We start from the raw sequence: 21,061 nt of genomic DNA on the forward strand, positions 1-21,061 counted from the left end.
AAGAGCAGCTCACCCTCGTGACTCCCCCACACCCACCAGCGATTCTGTTTTCATTGGTCCTCACTGGAGTCCAGGCATTGATACTTTCCACTGTGCCTTGCAGTTCTGCTGTGCAGTGAGGTATGAGACCCTGAAGGACTTGATCATAACTCAGGTAAGAAAGGGTGAATTGTGAAGAAGCTTAGAACAAATGCCAGTGTAAGAGGAGGTAAGAGAAGCTAGCGTGAATTAAACAACTTGCTTCCCGGTCACTCGGGGGAGCTTGGTAGAATGCAGATGCTGGGTCCTTGCTGATTCAAACTGAGAGCAGGCCCTGGAACCTGGACCTTTGCTAACCCCCTTAAGGTGTGCTGTTGTTGGAGATCTGCCCAGAGCTGGCAAACCCAGAGCTAAACTGAGGGAGGAGAGCTTAGAACTCAGGATGTGCTCCCAGCAGGTAGCTTGTTTGGTTTTTTGGCCTGAGGCCAAGTGAAGGGTGAGCAGGATGCAGTGGAATTGAGAAGAAAGGGCTCTGCCTCAGCCTGGGAGGTAAGAAAAGTTAGTGCCTCAAAGAACCAGTTCGAAGCTTAGGGCATGTACCGGCTTACTGAGTGAGTGTGAGGCAAGGTCAATGCTGCCAGCCAGGTGTGGAAGACCCGGGCCCTCAGAGCCCCGATTCTGTGACCACACAGCTGTATCCTGTGTGTCTGAGTGGGGCCCGAGCGTCCACATAGCAGAGCAAAGTGCTCATTCAGGGAGCATTTCTGGGCAAAGAGACTGGGTGATTTATCAAATGAAGGAGAGAACAGTCTGTGTGCATGCGTGCTGAAGGGAAGAACAGGGGCTCTGGACAGCCTGTCAAAACCTGCCTTTGATCCTGATTCAGTCAGTTATGTGCTTGTGACCTTAGGCAGGTCCTTGCCCTCTCGGAGACCTCCATTGCCTCATCTGTAAAATCAGGATGCTAATATCCACTTCTAAGGGTTCTGTTGTGATAACTGAGATAAAACATAAAGTGCTGGCATGCAGACAAAGGAAGAGTTCATGACAATTCTGTAGTTTCGAACCTTCACAGAAAGAAGCCAGGGTGGTCTGAAGGGAGATGAAGTCAGTTTGAAAGGAAGTTGGTGGGGCTGTGTGAGCACATCTGAATAGAGATGCAGATAGCTGGACATATGGAGGTGGAGAGTGGGGAGAGGTGAATTTTGGGGCGATGATCACTGAGTTAGTCTGGAAGAAGGACATGGAAGTTTTGTTTGGAAGGAGAAAGGATATGAGATCCAAGGTAGGAAAGCTTGGCAAGGCTGGGGCACATCTCCTGTGTGCTAGGCTCTGTGCAGGGTCCCGGTAAACTGTGTGGCACTGTCCCTGACCTCAAGAAAGTCACACAGTCTAGTGAGAGTGGCTGTAACTCAGGAAGCAACAGCAGCTCTGTCTGATGTTTGATGGTGGGAGAAACACAGTATGCTGAGGAAGGGCGTCTAACCCGTGCCTGTGGAGACGGAGCATGGCTTGCTCTGTGAGTGGCCAGGAGCATGGGGAGGGCCAGGGAGAAGCTTCTCCAGATGGAGGTAGGGCAGGGGGTTAGGGGGTGGTAGGGACCAGCCAGTTGAAATTGGAGACATGGGACCAGTGTGGAGCTCTGGGACAGGCATCAACATTTCACAGTGTTCTGGGAAATCAGGGAGCACTGGTTAAAGGCAGAGGGGACAGGATAGAAGGAGGGGCCCCCAGACAGTGCAGGGGGAGGTGGATAGTGGGCCTCCATTACTGGGCCCTGAAAGGTGGATGAGGTGCCCTGCTGGGCCAGTAAATCCCCTTTGGTGGAGAGAATCAGGGCAGAGTTTGCAGGGGCATCTGAGTCAAAGAAAGGTGATTAGCAATGGGGGAATCCTCATAGAGACTGCTCCCAGGGCTTATAGCTGCTGCCAGGGACAGCCTGGCTTCTGTAGCCTGAAGTCCTGGAGCCAAGGTCTCGACTCCCTTGGAGGAAATATCCCCTTCCTCAAAGCTCAGACAGGAAAACTATCTCCTACACCTTTTATGCAAGATGCCTTTCGCTTGCAGGAAGGAGGGGAGAGAATAGACCCAAACAGAGATGGAAATGTCCTGTGTTTTGTCTGGGAATGCCAGGATCTGACTGAGCTGTGCAGGTTTATAAAGGAGCATGTCTTTGCCTCGCGCTGAGCATCTCTTGAGACCTTCTTGAGGGTATCCAGCCAAGGTCTGGATGCCTTGACCTCCAGAAGTGGACTCCAGAAGAGAAAAGATCTAAGCCACCTATGTTTATTGGGTTTGCCACAAAGATTTATTTCTGGGCGATTAATAACTCTCTCCTCTTTTTCTACCCCACTTCTCCTCACTCCTGTTAGATGTCTTTTGATCAAGAAGTGGACCTGCAGCATACATGGCTCTGTGCCACATACCATTCCCATGGGGCTCAGAGTCTAGAGAAAGGGAAAAGTGCATTGGTGTGAAAATATAAATTATCACAAGAAACCAAATAACATGGGGTGCCATGAAGTGGTATATGATGAAATGTCCTATAGACAGAGCAAAGAATGTGTATTTTGGAGAATTCATTTGGTTAGGATGGTCAGGAAGGCTGCTTGAGGAAGTTAGGATCTGCAGAGGGGTAGGGAGGAAGGAGAGGTGGACATGGGGGAAATATTGTGAGCCCAAATGTGGAACAAGCAGAGAGGGTCTTCACTGTATTTCAAAGTTAACACAGTCTCTTGCATTTAGTATTTAACCAATTGCAGGATCAACCATCTTTGTGTATGTTTAGTGTAATAGCACACTGATATGTTTTATGATAGGGCCAAGAATTCAGGAAATACTACAATTTATTTAAATTCTGCTGCTCTTATCAAGTTCCTGTGTGTGTGCTGAAAGAGCCCCATGGGAGGACTTGGGGGTACAAGCGGAAATGTCCATACCCTTTGGGGGTTTCAATCCCATGAGTATTGGTGCTTTTAGGGAGGAGAAAGACAACAGGATTGAAAACCAGGGGGTGGAGTGGAGTGGAGGGGTGAGGTGGGATACAGAGGAGAGACGGGGCAGGGAGCAGTCTAACAGTTACTGAGTTGCCCATCAAGGCCATTTGGGCAGGAAGCCACCCCAGATTAAAGTAACTTGTCTCTGTTCCGTCCCGACCATTCAGGGACTGTGGGTAACATTTTTGGTAACACACAGGGAGTGGCTGGCTGGGCTCCTCTTCCTGGGAAAGACTCCCTGAGCTGGCTTCCCTAGTAGACGGGCAGGACCAGCTGCATGATTTGTGGGGCCCGGTGCAAAATGGAAAAGCAAGGCTCCTCGTTCAAAAATTAGGAAAGATTCAGGACAATGACAGGAGAGTCTTAAGGCAAGCAGGGGTGAGAGTGCCCAGCTCACATGCCCAAGAGGCTGGCCCAGAGGAGGGGACTTCCTGTGACTCGGTTTGTGTGGTAAGATGATGGGCCGGGTTGCTGTCTGTGGCCGGGTGATAAGGTTTCTCTGTACTAGTGCTGGGTTTGCCTCTAAGAGTTGGCATGGGTGAATGGGGAAGGGACGGGGTACCACAGGAAGCTGCCATAGCTGTGGGGCACAGACTGTTTACATGATGCTGCCGTTTACACCCTGCCATCTCTATGTATGGGGAAGGCTGTCTGAGCTTTAGAATTGACCAAACTGAGACTCACATGTTTTATGAATATAGTATTAACTTGGGCAACTTGCTTACTTTCTCTAAGCCTTAACTTCCCTATATATAAAAATGCAGATCATAACATCACAAATAGATGTGAAAGTTTGAGCCCAGTGCAGATTTTAGTAAACGATAGTATCCTTTCTAGAAATATATTGAATATCTATCTTGTAAAAGCATGGAGCATGGAGTGGTTTGGGGGCACATTTCAAATAGCAGAGGGAGAGGGAATGTATGCCCCGTTATATCCCCAGAGGAAACCCAGTTACATTTGCTGGGCACACAGGTACACACAGAGGAACACACACACATACACACATGAACACACACCTGGAGCTGAATAGAAACTGGGTTGGAATGGTGTGGTGTGTTAATAGGAAAAAGCCCCAGTTTGGGTATCATCCCCTCTTGGCTTTGAACTTTAGTATTCTCCTCAGTCAAAAACCCTGATCTCACTGGGTTGTCTTGAGATTAGATGAGCTGATGAATGAGAATGTCTGGTCTCTGGTCCATGGCAGGTGCAAGCATCTTTTGAATGGGTCTCTCCTCCTGGGCCATGTGGTGGTGCTGAAGACAAGATATGGGGCATTCCCCACAGTAACATTTCTTGACCATTAAGCTCAGGTAGCTTCTTATAAACTAAGAGGGCTGGTTTTCAGTGATATCCCTGTTTTCTCTGCTTATGTACTTTGGGAAGCTAACTGGGTCTTGTCTTTGCTGAGACCTGAAAGTCAGTAGAATCCTGTGTATTTGCTGACACATCTATACACACACCAGAAATACATATACACAGATAAAGACACACTATACATATCACATATAAACATCCCATGCATCCACCTCTGCATTAGAGTCAAACCCTCTCACGCATTCATTTCTTCTCTTTCTTCTTTGGTCAGTTCTGAGCCTTTCCTATACTTGTTTGTGTGGTGTACAAGGTCAGGTAACCCCCTCCACTTCCTACCCTACTCAATCCACATCCCTCCTTGCCATGGCCACTGTTCTCAGCTCCCCTCCCCATCTCTTCTGCCTCTGACAAACTCAAGGACTGTAACCCTGGCTTTGAGAGCCCTGTTTTTACCCACCCAGAGCTCTGGGCTGCTGTCATGTCAGCCCTAACCACAGAGACTTCCAAATGGAACCAGGTTTGTGTCTGTTTATGTTTCACTGGGCTTCTAACCCCCCTCCTTACGCTGCTCCTGGGAGCCTCTCTGCTTCTCCTGGTCTCACGGGCTGAGCCCTGAACCTGAGCCACCATTGTGAGGAGTCTGGAGCCTGGAGAGCAGGAGGGAATGGAGTTTGAGGGCCTGTGATGTGCTCAGTGCTGTGCTGACCACATGATATGTGCTCACAGTGGCCCTGGGAGGTAGCCTTCATCATCATTTGTCCACAAGGGAAATGAAGCTCTTAGATACTAAATAACGTAGCCACGGGCTTAATAAAAACACACACTCTTTCAGTGTACCACCAACCTGCATCCTGGAAGATGAGGCAAGATCAGCTGAGGTTTGGTCCCTGGACCGAGGTGGGAGAGGTAGTTCCTTATTCCTATCCCCCACATCTCAGGTTTTTCCCAGAATCTTTACAGTATTATAACATAAGGACTATTGTTTATAATATTAGTAACCTTCTAGAGTAGCCACAGTGGCCAGAGCCCTTGATGGTTTGATAGTGTGAGGCTATAAATAGACCTGTTTTGTTTGTTTTTCATGATCTTATTGAGGTATAATTGATTTGCAATAAACTGCATGTAAAGTACATACTTTGATACATTGTAACATATGTATACACCTCTGAATCCCTACCACAATCGAGACTGTGGACATGTCCATTATCCTCCAAAGTTCCCTTATGCCCTTTCAAAATCCACCCCTCCCCTACCCTCCACTGCCTCCACAGACAACCACCTACCTGGTTTTAGTCACTACAGATTAGTTTCATTTTCTCAAGCTTCAGAGAAACAGAATTGTACAATATGCATCCTTTTTACCTCTGGACTTTTTGTTTTTTACTTATCATAATTATTTTGAGCTCTGTCCACATGTAGCATGTATCAATAGTTTATTCCTTTTTATTACTTAATAGTATTCTATTCTATGGATAACTATACACTTTGATTATTGATTCACCTGTTGATGAGCATTTGGATTGCCTCTAGTTTGGAGCTACTCCCGAGCAAGCTGCTGTGAACATTAAGGAATAAGACTCTGGGCATGTGCTTGTGTTTCTCTTGGTAAATACCTAGGATTAGAACAATTGGATCATATGGAGGTGTGTGTTTAACTTTCTAAGCAATGGCCAGACTGTTTTCCATAATGGAGATGCCATTTTGCATTCCCAAAGCAGTGCAGGAACGTTTCAGTTCTTCTGGGTCCTCACTGGCGTGTAGGATGCAGATCTGATTTCAAGGTTTGGCTGGTATGGAATTTGGGAGCCCCACCAAATGGCCAAACCTAACAATTAAAGCAGGTGGCTCTCTGTTGGGACTGGGGACTGAGGGACGCTGAACCGATGGATGCAGAATCATGTACTCCTAGAGACACGAGTCAAAATCTGCAGGATACCGAGAATGGGGGGAGAGATGAGGGGTCAGCGCTGGTCCCAGCATGAGACTGTGTGGGGTTGGACCAGGTCCGGAGTGGGGGGTTTGCAAATGAAACCCACACACCTGAGGCATTTTGGGAAAGTGGTGCCAAGAATCATGATCAGGATAGGGGACTCGGGGTGCAAAAATAAAGAGCAGTGGAAGGAGACCCTGGACTTGGAGGGACCTAGCTGGGTAAGGACAGGAGCTGCATCTGTTTAGTTACTTGCCCCTACATCCCCAGCACCAAGAGCAGCACCAGGCATAGAGAGAGTGCTAACAACGGTGGTGGTTGAATGAATGAGCAAATGAGTGAGCGATGAACTAATGGGAGCTCAGGGGATAGCATCCAGTTCAACCAGCATCATTTAGCACTTCATGTAGTCCATGGCACAGAGCCTAGTGTCAGGGGCCAGGGAAGCTCTGGAGTGCCTGTGGTTTGCCCTGCTCATTTACCGACAAGGTTCAAAGACATTATGCTCTCTTGTCTCAGGTAGCCTGCAAGGGCAGAGACAAAATTCAATCCTAAGCCTCTTCATTTGTAGCGTAAGGTTTATCTTTTTTAAAAATAACATTGGGGTGCCTGGAGGAGTCAGTCGGTTAAGTCTTCAACTCTTGGTTTTGGCTCAGGTCATGATCTCATGGTTTGTGGGTTCGAGCCCCCTGGGTCTGCACTGACCTCTGGGAACCTGCTTGGGATTCTTCTCTCTCTCTCCCTCCTTTCCCTCTGTCCCCGCCCTGCTTATGTTTTCTCCACCCCCTCCCAAATAAACTTTAAAAGCAACCTGATTTTTCTCTGATGAAAATAATAAATGCTTGTAATGGGAAATTTGGAAAAATCTAGAAAAGTAAGAAAAATAACCCCAAACTCCAGCAACACAAATTAAATTACTTCAGGCTGCTGTGTGAGTGTGTGTGCGTGTGTGTGTGTTTATATATGTGTTTATATATGTCTTTATGTCCCTTTATCTAATCAATCCCTTATGTTTTAGTATTTTGGGTGTTTTCAGTCTAATATTGTAGTACAAGCCCCAGGATGGACGTCTGGTCCTGAATCTTGGACCGCAGGCCTGAATATTCCCAGTGCTATAGGATGTGTCTGCTAGACTGTGTGTATGCGCAGGGTGCTTCACCTGGAATAGGACCCCCATTTGGATGGAGTTCCACAAATGTTCCTCATACCCGAACATTTGTACTTCTCCTGTCCTAGCCATGTCCACACTTCATTACGTTTATTTGCTTGAGTCTTTCCCTTCCCCCACCCAACTGAGTTCTTGTTTTCCATGGTATTTTTCCAGGCTTTAGTGTGGTATTTAGGTGCGTCACAAGCATCTGTTAGAAAGAAGGAAGGAACAGATAAAATTGTATAAACTAGAGTGAGGGGCAGGTAAGGGGTCACCTGGGCCTGCGTTTTCAACCACATTTGCCCTTTAGGGGTCCGCTCACTTCCCCTTCTCCCCTCCCCCAGTCGGTGTGCCCCTGCCCCCTGCCCCGGGAGAGACAGAATGTGCCTGTGGTCCAGGATCTATGTCCAGCGAAGCCCTGAGGCACACGCAGGGCCACTTCTGGTGTGAATGCAGGACTCTGAGAGGGCAAGGAGGGCACGCATCTGAGGAAGACTCTGCCCGGGGTCCAGAGTGGGACCATGTGCACAGCCCAGCTGGGGTCCTGGGGCTGGTGGCCGCAAGGGCACCTGGGGTTCTGCCCTCATAAGTGACAGAATGCTTCTGTCCTGGGGCCCCCAAGAGAAGAGGTGCAGGAGGAGTGGGCAGCAAGGGAGCTCCCGCCAGTCCTGGGCTGCCCCGAACGGGGTGCGTTCCCCACATGTAGGGGTGCTCTGGAGCGTGTGGGAAGAAGCAGCCGTGGGCCGTTTTCCCTGCACCCTTTCAGTAAAGACAGCACCATCTGTGTGATCTGGGGGAGGGGCTTGTCTTCCCGGAAGCGGGAGGGGGTGAGCCGCCCCGTGTCACGTGTAGGGTGGTTTCCCTTTGGCCCGGAGCCCCAGACCTCTGGCTCTAATGGGTAGCAGAGACTTGGGTGTTGAAATTCCTTCTTCTCTTTTACTTCACAGCTGTTGCCCAAAGAGCTCCCCGCCACTCCCACTCAATCTCTGCCCAAGCCCTTGTTTTCTGTGCCCAGTACATGTCTTGCCAAAGCCCCCTTGCCGGCTTCCACACGTGCTGGCGCGCACACCCCTCCGTGACATCTCCGGCATCCATCCCCCTCCTCTCCATTCTCCGGAGTTCAGGACCTCCTTAACTCTTACTCAGACAGAGCCGTTGTCTAGATCTTCCCTCTTCTTTCCCTGTCCCCTGTCATTCCCTCCATCAGGGCCTCCAGAATTGTCCAAATCACAGTGCAGATCCAAATCCCAGCTGAGACTCTCCTTACTATAAGCCAGCCACCTTCAGCGCCTTCCCCCTCCTTAACCTGGCATTCAAAACCTTCCTTTATCTGGCCTCAATATTTTCCCACTGCACCTCTTTAAGTCCTATATTTTGGCCTAGTAACAACTATAGTTAACCTTCAAACAACATGCCTTAGAACTGTGTGGGTCTGCTTATACATGGATGTTTTTTAATAAATGTATTGGAGGGACACCTGAGTGGCTCAGTTGGTTAGGCATCAGACTTTGGTTTAGGTCATGATCTCCCAGTTAGTGAGTTCAAGACTTGCCTACGGCTCTGTGCTGACAGTTCAGATCCTGGAGCCTCCTTTGGATTCTGCATCTCCCTCTCTCTGCCCTTTCCCTGCTCACACTTTCTCTCTCTCCCTTTCTCAAAAATAAACATTATGTATATATATGAAAATGTTTTGGAGATATGCAGCAATTTGAAAATAAACGCACATGAACTACATAGTTTGCCTATGGAAGTATCAGAAAAATTAAAAAGTTAGGTATGTCATGAAGGCACAAATGTTTTATAGATGCTATTCTATTTTATCATAAGCTACCATAAAATATACACAAATCTATCATAAAAAGTTAAAATTTCTCAAAGCTTGCACCAGCACAGACCGTACACGGTGCCATGTGCAACTGAGAGAAATGTAAACAAACCTGAAGATGCTGTGTTATATCATAACTGCGTAACATTCACCATAGCACGTGCTGCATTGCTGTAATAATTTCAGAGCCACCTCCTGTTGCTACTGCGGTGAGCTCCAGTGTTGTATCCGCTTCAAACGCTGTGTGACACTAATCCTCTCCGCGTGAACAATTTGCCTCTACAGTAAATTGTGAATAGGGGAAGAGGTGATTTTGTGGTTCTCACTATTAGTGATTAAGTTCAGGGGAGTCATAAGTTATACGTGGATTTTTCTACTGTGTCCCTAACGCCTGTGTTGTTCAAAGGTCAACTGTACTTCCCTTTGCTTCTTGTTCACCTAGGGTTTTCTCCTGAAACCAGGTCCTCACTCTGGTTCAGCTTTTGTTGTGAGTGATTTCTTGGATTCCCATGACATGTGCCAAGCAACATCTTTCCTTCCTCCAAGACTCAGCCTCAGTGCCACTTCCTGTGGTGAATATTGCAGATTACCCCAGCCGGAAGTCACTTTTCCCTCCGTGCTGTCCCAGAGCCCTCACCTTCTCCCCTCCCATGTATCCTGGGTGCTGGGTGCTTAGGTGTTGATGCCCGTGCCTCCGCAGCAAGATCATAAGTGCTGTGAGGCTAAGATTTGATGCTTGGTTCATCTTAAACACCCAGAAAATTGCTTTGTCCATGACAGTCACTCAGGGCATAGATGGACAAATAAATGAATGTGTGCTTGACCAAGACATAGGAGAGCTATTATCTCCTTGGTTTCTACCCCCAGGGACACAAAGAAACCTATGTTCTCTTTATCGTTTCTCAAAATGAGAAAAATAACTGATTAGAAAATCTGCAACTGCCACACAACACCCCTAAGTCAGAGAAATGTTCCTTTGGGGAATTTTCAGTTTCACTTTCCCAGAAAGACCCCTCTTTCTCCCCTTCCCCTCCATCACCGTCTCTGTATCTCCCACCCCTCAGCCTGGGGCTGAGACAGTTTACTTTTGCTTTCTTTGCCTTTCCCAGAGTAGAGGGGGAAACTGTAATTTAGGAGGCTGCTAAAAATAGCTACCCCAGTCCTGGAAAGAGCCTTGCTTATTTTTGAAAGCACTCCCTGCCCCCTCCCCAGCCCCGCCTGAGGCTCACACTACAAGTCAGACTGTTCTGAGCGCTGTGCTGAGGCTAGCAGGAAAGTGTCAGGACTGGGGCCCCTGCAACCTTACAGCCCCAAGCACTGTCTGAGAGATGGACCGGCAGAGGAATGGGGACATGAGGGGCCTTTATGTTCTCCATTTCCTGTCCTAATCAGATGAGTCTCCCTCCCAGCAGCCTCTCAGGGAGCACTGAGTGGGGACATTATACCAGATGCAGAGTCTGGAGACCTGAGTTAAGTCCTAGGCATGGTACTTTGCATCTTTCCAAGCTGCAGATTTCCTCATCTATATGGGAGTTAGAGATGGTGGTGGTCATATTTACCTTGCAGGGGTATGGTGAAAATCCGAGGTAAACCTTGAACATGGTAGGTGCTCAACAGATGATACCTCTAACTTTGTTATGATTAGAATCACTGAATTTAGAACACAGCCCTCTGTGTTAATGGGCAAGGCAGCGGGACATGTGATAAGCCATGTATGATCCACTAAGTTGAACCGTGTGAAGTTGATGATTTTGTAGATTAAACATAATTGAATGCTGTCACTTACACACGATTCAACCTAATAACACAGAAATCAGCAAATTTTCTGTCAAGGACCAGGTGGTAAATATTTTTGGCTTTGTGAGTCATAGGGTCTTAGTTTCATATGAGGAGACGTACATGACATTTAAGTGAATGGAAGTAGCTGTGTTCCAGTAACACTGCTGTTTACCAAAAATGGGCTGAGTCTGGCCCCTGTAATAATTGCCAACTCCTGTAATGATGTGTCAGATTCATTCTTCCACAGAGTGAACTTTCTGTGATATGTGCAATCAGTATTCAGCGATCTTCCTAATTATAGCAGCAACTTATCTGTAGAGTTATTGATGGTGTTTATTATTACTAGACAATGTTCTTTTTTTAGGTTTATTTATTTTGAGAGAGAGAGAGAGAGAGAGCGAGTGAGCAAGCAAGCACAAGCAGGCAAGGGGCAGAGAGAGAAGGAGAGAGAAGAATTCCAAGCAGGCTCCATGCTCCACACTGGAGCCCAATGTGGGGCTCGATCTCCCTATTGTGAGATCATGACCTGGGCCAAAATCAGGAGTCAGGCACTTAACTGACTGAGCCACTCATGCACCCCTACTAGACCCTGTTCTAAGCACTTTATAAATAGTAACTAATTAATGTAGTCCTTGTGACAGCCCTATGCTGTCATTATTGCCTCATTTTATGGATAAGGAAACTGAGGCTCAGAGAGGCTAAATAACTTGTTTGGAGTCCCAGAGTTAGAGTGGATAATAACTGAACAGAACCCAACCGAGTGTGTAGGGTCAAATCCAGTGAACTGCTGTTCAGGTGGCTTCAGGTAGGAAGCAGGTGTAGGTAGATAGGGTTATCAGGGACTCCAAGCGTTTGCCTCCCACAGAGCATGAGGGGATGGTCTTCAGAACCTTAAAGTGGCAGCAGGTATGGTGGAGGTGGGCAGTGGGGAGATGGGTGGCCAGAGGGCCTGGGATGGAAAACCACAGACTCTTCCTTGGGGAGCAAGGCCCTGGGTCATGGCCCTGTGTCTGGGGCCGTTTCCTAGGTGACCCCCAGTGACACATGAAGGGTCAGTATATAGGGAGGAATCTCTGGCCTCTGGAGCAGGAAATTGTTTACATTCCTTATGTTCCATGCAGCATCTCTGGGGAGTTCTGGGCCCCATTCCCAGACCTGGGCCCCAGGGGACTTAGTGGAGAAAGGAGGGCAAACATTCAGTCTCCCCAGGATGCCTGAGCTCTGCCGTCAGACCAAGGTACTTGTATACCTTGTTGATTCCCTTTGCCTATTAATTTAGCCACTAGTTAACATACCAGTGGTCAGGACTCTGACCTCACACACGCCATGTTCTTTCTTCTTATGCTGATCCTCTTGCGTGGAAAGCCTTTCCTTACCTCTTGTACCTTTCCTTAGTTCTGTCACCTCCTTCAAGACTGGCTCAGTGTCACCTCTTGGAAGTGTTTTCTGACTTTCTCTTCATACCCAAGGCTACACTAGGTCACTCTTCCTAGTTCTGCTTCAGCACCTGTCTCCCTAACCCTTCTGGCTTCCCCCACCGAAAGGGGACCTCCTCAAGGAAAGGAACCATGCTGTATTTGCTCAGGTCTCACCACCAAGGTGATCCCCAGTGTCCAGAATGGCTTCCGGGGCCTAGAAGGTGGTTAAAAGCATGTTGTTTGAGTGTGACATCACTGTCCTCAAAGGCCTACCTCTTCCTCTATAAGACGTGACCTTCGGGCAAGTTGCCTGTGCTTTGGGAGTCTTAATGTGATTGTCAGTAAGAAGGGACAGTGATGCGATTTGAGAGGTGGGAGGAATAAATGAACTAAAGCAGAAAGTTGCCAGCACAGTGACTGGCTAAAGGGAAGCACTTTGGAAGTGGCCATAGCATATTCTTCCCCTGTGATCCCCATGCGAGGAGGTAGGGGAAGGGGATTGGAGAAGGCAATTTGAACACTCAAAAGCCACAGCATTGGCCCCAAGGACTAAAGGCAGGGTTTATGAATCAGCTTTGGTTCTGCAACAAGAGAACTGAGCTTGGAGTCTGTATTTAGTTGTGAGTTCCAGCTCTGCTTCTTAGCAGCAATGGGTATCATTGACAAACCATGTAACAGCTGTTATATCATTATAAACCTCAATATTATTATATGTAAGAGGGATAATAATAGTGACCTCACAAAGTCCTTGTGAGGCTGACATGAGATTGCAGAGCTGTGAAAACACTTGGCCCAGTTCCTAGGGAATGCTTGATCATGAATTATTGAGTCTGAATCTATAGAACACTTGAGAAAGCTCTGAGCAGGGCTCAGCTTAGGGTATTCCTTGGGCATATGCTGTGTGGCTTAGTGGTTTACAGCTTTTGAGTCATGCATTCATGGTTTGAACCCTAGCTGTGCTACTAACTAGCTGTGTGTCCATAGGCAAATTACTTAACATTTATGAACTACAGTTTTTTTTAATAGCTTCTTTAAATGATGCCACCCATCTCAAAGAATTGTTATGGGGATGAAATGTGGATAGAGCCTGGTCTCTCAAGTACTAATATTATTCCGCCTTTACTTATGAGTTATGAATAAGCACTGTTTGATAAAGTGCTTATTTTGAAGTCCTAATTAGTAAGAAATTGGTGTGTAGAGGGCCATGGTTTGGGGGTGAGAACTAGGGTTTCCATCTTTACACACCAAAGGGGAGTACTTCACTCAAGCGAAAGGAAGTACTTCCTGGCTTGTGGTGGAATGTGGGAGGAAAGCTGAGTGCAGATTAGGAGAGCCTCTGGGAAATCTTTGGGAACAGAATGGAGCCAAATAATATGGCTGGGTCTTCAGGCAAACACTGCCATTGCACAGAGAGAAAATCAAGTCTCAGAGATGCTAATACCATGGCCTCTTGACCCATGCCTGGATAGTCCCAGAGCTGGGATTAGCCCCAGTCTCCTGAGTTAGGTATGTTTTCTCCATGATGTGAATGGATATGACAATAAGGAGGAGTCAGAGGATGGGAGCCAGGAGGTAGACAGCTGGAAGAGACCCACGATGGGGGGTGGGGGGGTGGCTTACAGCCCTTTCAGAAGAACTAATTCATCATGCCCTGATGGTTTGCTGTTTTAGGCTGGTCAGTCTGTGTTTAGGGACCCAGAGGCCTTGGAAGACCTTGATCCCACAGGGAGAAGAGGAAGGTGTAGACAGGATGTGAAGGGTGTGGAGGTTGGTGTTGGGCGAATTTCCATGGAGAGAAAGGTTGGTAGTGGTAGGGCAGGTTAAATCCCTCTGCCAGAGTTCAAGTACACTGGGTTTGGCTGTTCTTGTTTCTCTTTTTTCCATATTGCTCTTCAGTTGTCCTCTGAGGTGGGCACCTCCATTGCTCTTTGTGCAGTGATCTTGCAGAAAAGAACACTTTGGCCCCCTTTACCTTTCCAGTCCCTGCCCAGGCTCAGGGATGAGAGTTTTCCCTTCTAGCTAGAGATGGAAGATATCAGCCCATACAGCCAGAAAATCCCAGCTCCTCTTGTCCAGATTTCCTAGTGGCCAAAGGCAAAGCCAGGTAGGTTCTTAAATCAGGCTAAGCAGATTCCTACAATGCCAGGCCCTGGTGGTCCCAACTGTGGCTGAATAGGGCTTGTGGTTGCAGGTTCTGGGTGGGGCAAGTGTTGTCTGCTGGCAATAATGATAATGAAGCCACAGTAGCAGTGCCGGCCTTCTTTAGAGAGTGCCCAGTGTGGTCCAGGCATCTATCTACATCACTGCATTCTCTTTACCAAAACCCATTAAGGAAGGTGCTGTGATTATCTTGGTGTCACAGAACCTGAGCTCTGAGAGATTAAGACCTTATGAAACATGCTTAGGGTGACCCAGCTGGGAAGGCAGAGCCAAGAGTCAAATCCCAGGCATGTCACTTGGAAGATTGCTGGGGTGAAGGAGGCCTTAGAGTGGGGTGGGCAAGAAATGGGGGCAGTGGGAGGTGGAAGCGCTCCTCATGGAGGAGCAGACAGAAGCCTTCAGAATCTCTGAAAGTCTCTTCTGGCAAAGACATCTTCAGGACTGGAGCTATTTCTAAGTGAAGCTGCAGAGATTGGTCTTCTCTGATGGAGAGAAGTTATAGGGGAGATGGGGCAAGATGGGGAAAGCGGCCACTGACGTGGGAAGATGAGCTCTTGTAGACTTCAGCCTGACCAGCCTGGTGTCTTGGGTTTCAATCCTAGCTCTATCCCTAGATGTGTGATCTCAGATAAGACATATCCTCTTTTTTTTAAAAAAAAAAAAAAATTCTTTAATGTTTATTTACTTTTGAGAGAGAGAGATAGAGTGTGAGTGGGGAAGAGGTAGAGAGAGAGGGAGACCCAGAATTCAAAGCAGGCTCCAAGCTTCAAGCTGTCAGCTCAGAGCCCAACATGGGGTTCGAACTCACGAATCACAAGATCACGACCTGAGCCAAAGTGGGATGCTTAGCCCACCGAGCCACCCAGGCAACCTGAGACATTTCCTCTTTGACCTCAATTTTCTGATCTGTGCTGAAAAGTTACATGCATTCCAGCTGAGAGCCTGTGGTTTTAGTCTTGGATCTTCAAGTGGGGCCCTAACAGACTTAAAAGGGGGTCATTAGGAGGAGAGAATCCTAAGGAGCATCAGCATAGTGGGGGGTTGTCAAACAGGCTGCCCCTTAAAAGGGAAAATATGCAGGACTCCCCGGGTGCTCACGCCCTTCTCAGTGGGGACAGTACTTCCTGTTTGGAAGGTCAGTGTCTCCATTTCCCATCCTCCTGAGAGGATGCCACCTCACTCTCCATGCTCAGGGAAGCAGTTAAAATATACATCATGACAAGAATGGTGTGGCACCGACCAATTAGAGCAGCCATGACTGTAAACAGCTGGTGTGAGACTGTAACAGGGTGTGCCAGCTGTATGCCAATCCTGCCCCTACTCCTGATGGTTTCTAGGAAAGTCTGGCTCAGGAACTGAAGAGCAAAGACAGACAAAGAGGGAGACTGAGGAGTGAAGAGCTGAGGAGGTGAAGGCATGAAGCGAGTTCACAGGTCTTCCTACACATCAGCCCATCCCTCCCTTAAACCCCATCATGCCATCGACTCAGCCTCATTGTGGGCTCTGGGAGTGTCCTTCTCATGCTTTGTGCCCTGAAAGAAGAGCCTTTCCACCACCTGCAGCTGCATATTGGAGGCTAATGAAACAAAGGGGACCTGGTCTGTATTCTGCAACATTATCTCAAACTTGGTAATGGGCAGGTGAACACCAGGGTGGTCGACCCCAATCTGCCTGCAGAATTGGTGCTTTACTAAGCTTGATAGAGATCAGGGCTTGGTTTTACCCACTCTTGGGTGCTGTCTGTCAGGTCCCTTGATAAACCACAAAACCTCCTTTCCTCTTTTATTTTTTCTCAGATGCCAGCTTATTTTGGGTCTTTGCCACCATGTACTAGGATTGCTGAGTTAGCCCACTGGCTTATTCCCCTATTCCTAACCTCAGGACTGTTTCCTTATTTCCTATAAAGGTTCTTGATTGCTTATCAACTGCTGGGAGCTAGAGATTTCAATTTATATTTCTTAGGTATTGATGGAGTCCTCTCTTTTCTATGAGGACAGGTCATTTCCCAATTGACCAAGGAATATTTATTGAGCACCACCAAGTGCAAGGCATTCTATTAGCTATAGAAATGGGGGGTTATCAAAAGGCAGGAAGTGTGGTCCCTGCCCTCAAGGAGTCTTCATTATAGCTATGGAGAGCAATATGTAAACACAGAAAAGATAACCAATAATACAAGGTAACTTCAGTGTGTTATTTGAGACTCTCCTGGGTCTGTTAAAAAGCCTGTAACAAAGTTTAAATTTTTTTTTTTTTATGTTTTATTTATTTCTAGGAGAGAGAGAGAGAGACAGCATGAGCAGGGGAGGGTCAGAGAGAGAGGGAGTCACAGACTGAAACAGGCTCCAGGCTCTGAGCTGGCAGTCAGCACAGAGCCCGACGCGGGGCTCGAACCCGCAAACCGCGAGATCATGACCTAAGCGAAAGTCGGACGCTTAACCGACTAAGCCACCCTGGCGCCCCGAAAAAAGCCTGTAACAAAGTTTATAGAGAAAGATAAAATAGAGCATATGAAAAGTTCTAGAATCACAATTAAAATACATCATGATTTACATAAGAGGCCTGATTAGATTAGGCTGTTACTAGCTAGATTATTAGGGTTTAGAAATTCAAGCAATGTTCTCCAGAATTTACCTTGGGCTCACTAGGAACAAGTTATGACACATTTATCTTTTTCTGATAAGGTTCTAGAGCTTAATTCTAAGGAATGCCTTTGATTTGGCATATCTCAAGTTCTACAAGGCCTTAGGAAAAATCTCATATGCTGTCTTTATAGAAAAGAGGGCTAGATAAGAGCAAGGGTTCATGGATTCTGAGCTGGTTGAAGGACTGTCCTCTGAGAGTGTTGATGACTAGTTCTTCAGCATTCCCAGATGATGTAGCTATGTCACCTGGGTCTGACTACATCTTTGTTGTGATCAACATTTTTAGCAATGGTATGGGTAAAGACCATGAGGATATTCTGATCATTTTGTTGATGAGCAAATTGAGGAAGACAGCTTAAAGTCAGGACTCAAAAATATCTTGACCTTTTGTGGGTATGTACCCCAAAGCACTGAAAGCAGGGACATAAACAAATCCTTGTACTCATGTTCACAGTGGCATTATTCATAATAACTCAAAGAGGGAAGCAACCCACGTGTCCATTGACAGGTAAATGGATAAACAAAATGTATATACATACAGAGGAATAATATTCAGCCTTAAAAAGAAAAGAAATTCTGATACATGCTATAGCATGTATGTATTTTGAAGTCCTAATTCTAAGTGAAATAAGCCAGTCACAAAAGGGCAAATTCTGTGATTCTACTCCTCTGGTTCTACTCATACTGCTACTTAAGAGTAATAACATTGATAGAGACAGAAAGTAAAGTGGTGGTCACCAGGGGCTTGGGGGAAAGAGAAATGAGAAGTTCATGGGGTACAAACTTTATGGTTTTCAAGATAACAAATTTCTGGAGATGGATGGTAAAGATGGTGGCACAACAATGTGAATGAATGCATTTAATATCATTGAACTGTACACATAAAAATGGTTAAAATGATAAATTTTGTGTTATGTATATTTTATAAGCAAATCCTGCCCCCAGACCTGTAATAACAATAGGAAAAAGGCAGACTCCTTTTTATATTAAAAAAAATTAAGATATACCAATACCTGATGAGAACATGACTGGGCAGCAGAGTGGTGGGTAAGCTCTACTGAATCCGCCCATGTCATCTGAAAGTGTGTTGAGGAACCACTAATGGTCAAGGGTGGTTTTAACCCTTTTGGGAAACCTATGTGCAGCTAGTTGGGCTTAATCTATCTGGAAGCTATACGGCATCAATGACTAGGGCCAGTGTTTCTCCTCAAGCTGAGGTGCCATTGAACTAGGCTTTCCCAGTGGCAAGGTAAAGACCTGACCCTTTCTGTTACAAAGACCACTCTGCTGTTGGGTGTTCATAAGTTTGGATTTCTGGCCAAAGTGGTGTCCTCTGTTCTTGGTTGGTATGGAAAACAGATCTGACCAGATTTCCTTCAGCATCAACTGAGCACCATCCCAATGATCAGCCCCGTTTCCTTACTCAGGGTTGACCCTGATGACTGCCCGAGTTTACCTCTCCTTCTGGATAGATGGATGAACCCATGCCCTGTTGATATTTCACATTCCTTGAAACATGCCTGGGTACAACAGACTGGGCAGAAAAACTCACAAGTCTCTTAAGCCTTCTATCCCCTACTCCCCAGGAGCCATGCTATATAATTAGCTTTCTTTCTCCCCTGCCAGCCTTCTTGAACCTTTCCCTCCCCATTTCATGAAACCTTTAAACCAGGAATCTGCACACCTTAAAATGAATCTAGTGAGTGAGTGAGACCTGTTGAAAATGACCCTTCCAGAGGACAGAGAATGGGATACCCATCTGCACAATCACAGAGAGGGCAGAATTATGCTCTGTGACTACAGCCCTCCTCTGTTCTCTGGGGGCCATGGAGGGAGAATCTGAAGTGTCTGTGGCAGGAAACACTGGAGGCCGCGATGGGGAGGAAATGCCTCCAGGTAGAAGGAGCTTGAGAAAACAAAGAAGCTCCGAGAGAAGGGAGAGGAGGCTTGGTTATTGGGTTGAGGGCTCTTAACAGTTGGGCAAAGAAGTTAAGGTGACACAGTGACCACTGTCCCTGCCCAGCTGTATGCGATTACCTGACAACTTTGTGCTGTCTGTTCTCCTACCCAGATCACGATGAGGACCTAGGGCACCTGTCTGCTGACTATACCCCTGGCCTGTGATGACCATGGCCCCCCGCAAGAGGAGCCGCCATGGCCTGGGCTTCCTGTGCTGCTTTGGGGGCAGCGGCCTCCCTGAGATCAACCTCCGGGACAACCACCCTCTGCAGTACATGGAGTTCTCAAGTCCTATCCCGAACCCAGAGGAACTTAACGTCCGCTTTGCAGAGCTGGTGGTCAGTGAGGGGACAGGGAAGGGAGGGTGTTGATAATGGGAGGCACTTTGAAGAGGACAGAGCAAGATAGAGAGTGGAGGTCCATGTGCTGGGATATCTAACTATGAAACTCTGCTTGGGGTTGGGTGGGCCCCCCAGGATACCTCAGCTGTGAGGGAGAAACAAGTCACTCCCTGGTATGGATACCATGAATTATGTCCCCACAACAGTGGGCCTGCCTCATATCTCCAAGGGATCCTAGACCTCATGGTACAGCAGTTAGGCTATCATGAAAGGAGCAGGTCCAGGCTTTTGTGAAATAAGGCAGTGAGGAGCTTCAAAGAATACTAGAACACTTGACACCTTTCTCTCTTCTACTCTCTGGAACTTCCCTGAGATCCTTTCAACTCAGATACAAGAACAAGGGACAGAGTGGGATTCTGTAGGCAGATACCAGGGCCTCAAAGCAGGGGATAGTTGACTAGAAATACGGAGGTAGAGATGCCTATATTGCACCTGGTTCTGACCTGGTTCAGGGCTGGGTGATTCTGTCCCATGTCTAGCCTATGGCAGGTAGAGCCTCTGTCTTTCACACTGGTGGTAGCTCTCCCTGACTCTGTGGTGCCCATTCTGACTGAAGAGCAGTACACCTTTGGGAGAACCACTCACAAAGTGGGTATGTGAAACTTTATATTCTGACCACAAAGAGACAGAAGAGGAAAGAAGCAGGATTCCTTTTTTGGAGGTCGGGTGGTGAGACAAAGCCAAGGAGACTCCAAGATCAGGGATGAAGGAGCCATGTCCAGGACTCAGGCCTGAGCCCTGTCATAGAGCAATAAACACGTTCTCGTGGTCATTCATTCTCATGGTTGGCCAGTAGTCAAGTCAGTAGAGAAACAATGGTATGTTATTTGAAATGGGATTTATATTTGGATTTGATAATAAGTATATCTGATTGAAGCAATCTAGGTCTTCAAATAACTGGACTACAATAAGATAAGTATGCAGTTTATTAAAAAAAGTTATCCAGTTCCTTCATCACCTCAGATTCAAGGAAACTCATTGTTGTCCTGATATATGCCTTTACTCTGGATGGAGCATGGATGGGAAAGAACAAAGTGTTTACTGGAATAGAATGACATTTGTAATCTGATCAGTGTTAGTACTACTAAGATCTGTTTGGCTTTTTTTTTTCTTTTTTTACTCAGAATACTGCTGACACCAAATGTGTGGGTTTTCCACACCAGGCAATTCCCTAACTCATTGTGGATACCAGCTGGTGTCCTACAGCTTAACTCCATGATGACATTAACTACCCAGAGTTAACATAGATCTCACAGATGAAGGGCTCAGATCCACAAGACAGCCCCCCACCCAGACACCAGTCAGAAGTAATAGATTCCCACATTACCCACACTTCTGAGGGACTTGGCTACAAGTTGGGGGTTCCCATGATGCTCTTCTCAGGTTCCATAATTTGCTAGAATGGCTCACAGAATGCAGGGAAACACCTCACTTACTACTACCAGTTCATTATAAAGGATATTAAGAATACAAACAAACTGCAGATGGTGGGGGGGATACATCAG

The 21,061-nt window shown here is 47.0% G+C and overlaps 1 protein-coding gene across 2 annotated transcripts in view; it reads left to right on the top strand.

Annotated features, from left to right (window-relative positions):
* DAAM2 (dishevelled associated activator of morphogenesis 2) overlaps positions 1 to 21,061 on the top strand; it is a 119,365-nt gene that overhangs the window by 46,329 nt on the left and 51,975 nt on the right. For both annotated transcript variants that reach the window (XM_039222580.1, XM_039222581.1), the window contains exon 2: positions 19,268 to 19,493. In XM_039222580.1, coding sequence (XP_039078511.1) covers positions 19,320 to 19,493 — 174 coding nt within the window. In that variant the 5' untranslated portion in view covers positions 19,268 to 19,319. The remainder of the gene's footprint in view (positions 1 to 19,267; positions 19,494 to 21,061) is intronic.

Source organism: Hyaena hyaena, unplaced genomic scaffold (genome assembly GCF_003009895.1).
Source record: "Hyaena hyaena isolate Hyena2069 unplaced genomic scaffold, ASM300989v1 scaffold_1161, whole genome shotgun sequence".
NCBI lineage: Eukaryota > Metazoa > Chordata > Mammalia > Carnivora > Hyaenidae > Hyaena > Hyaena hyaena.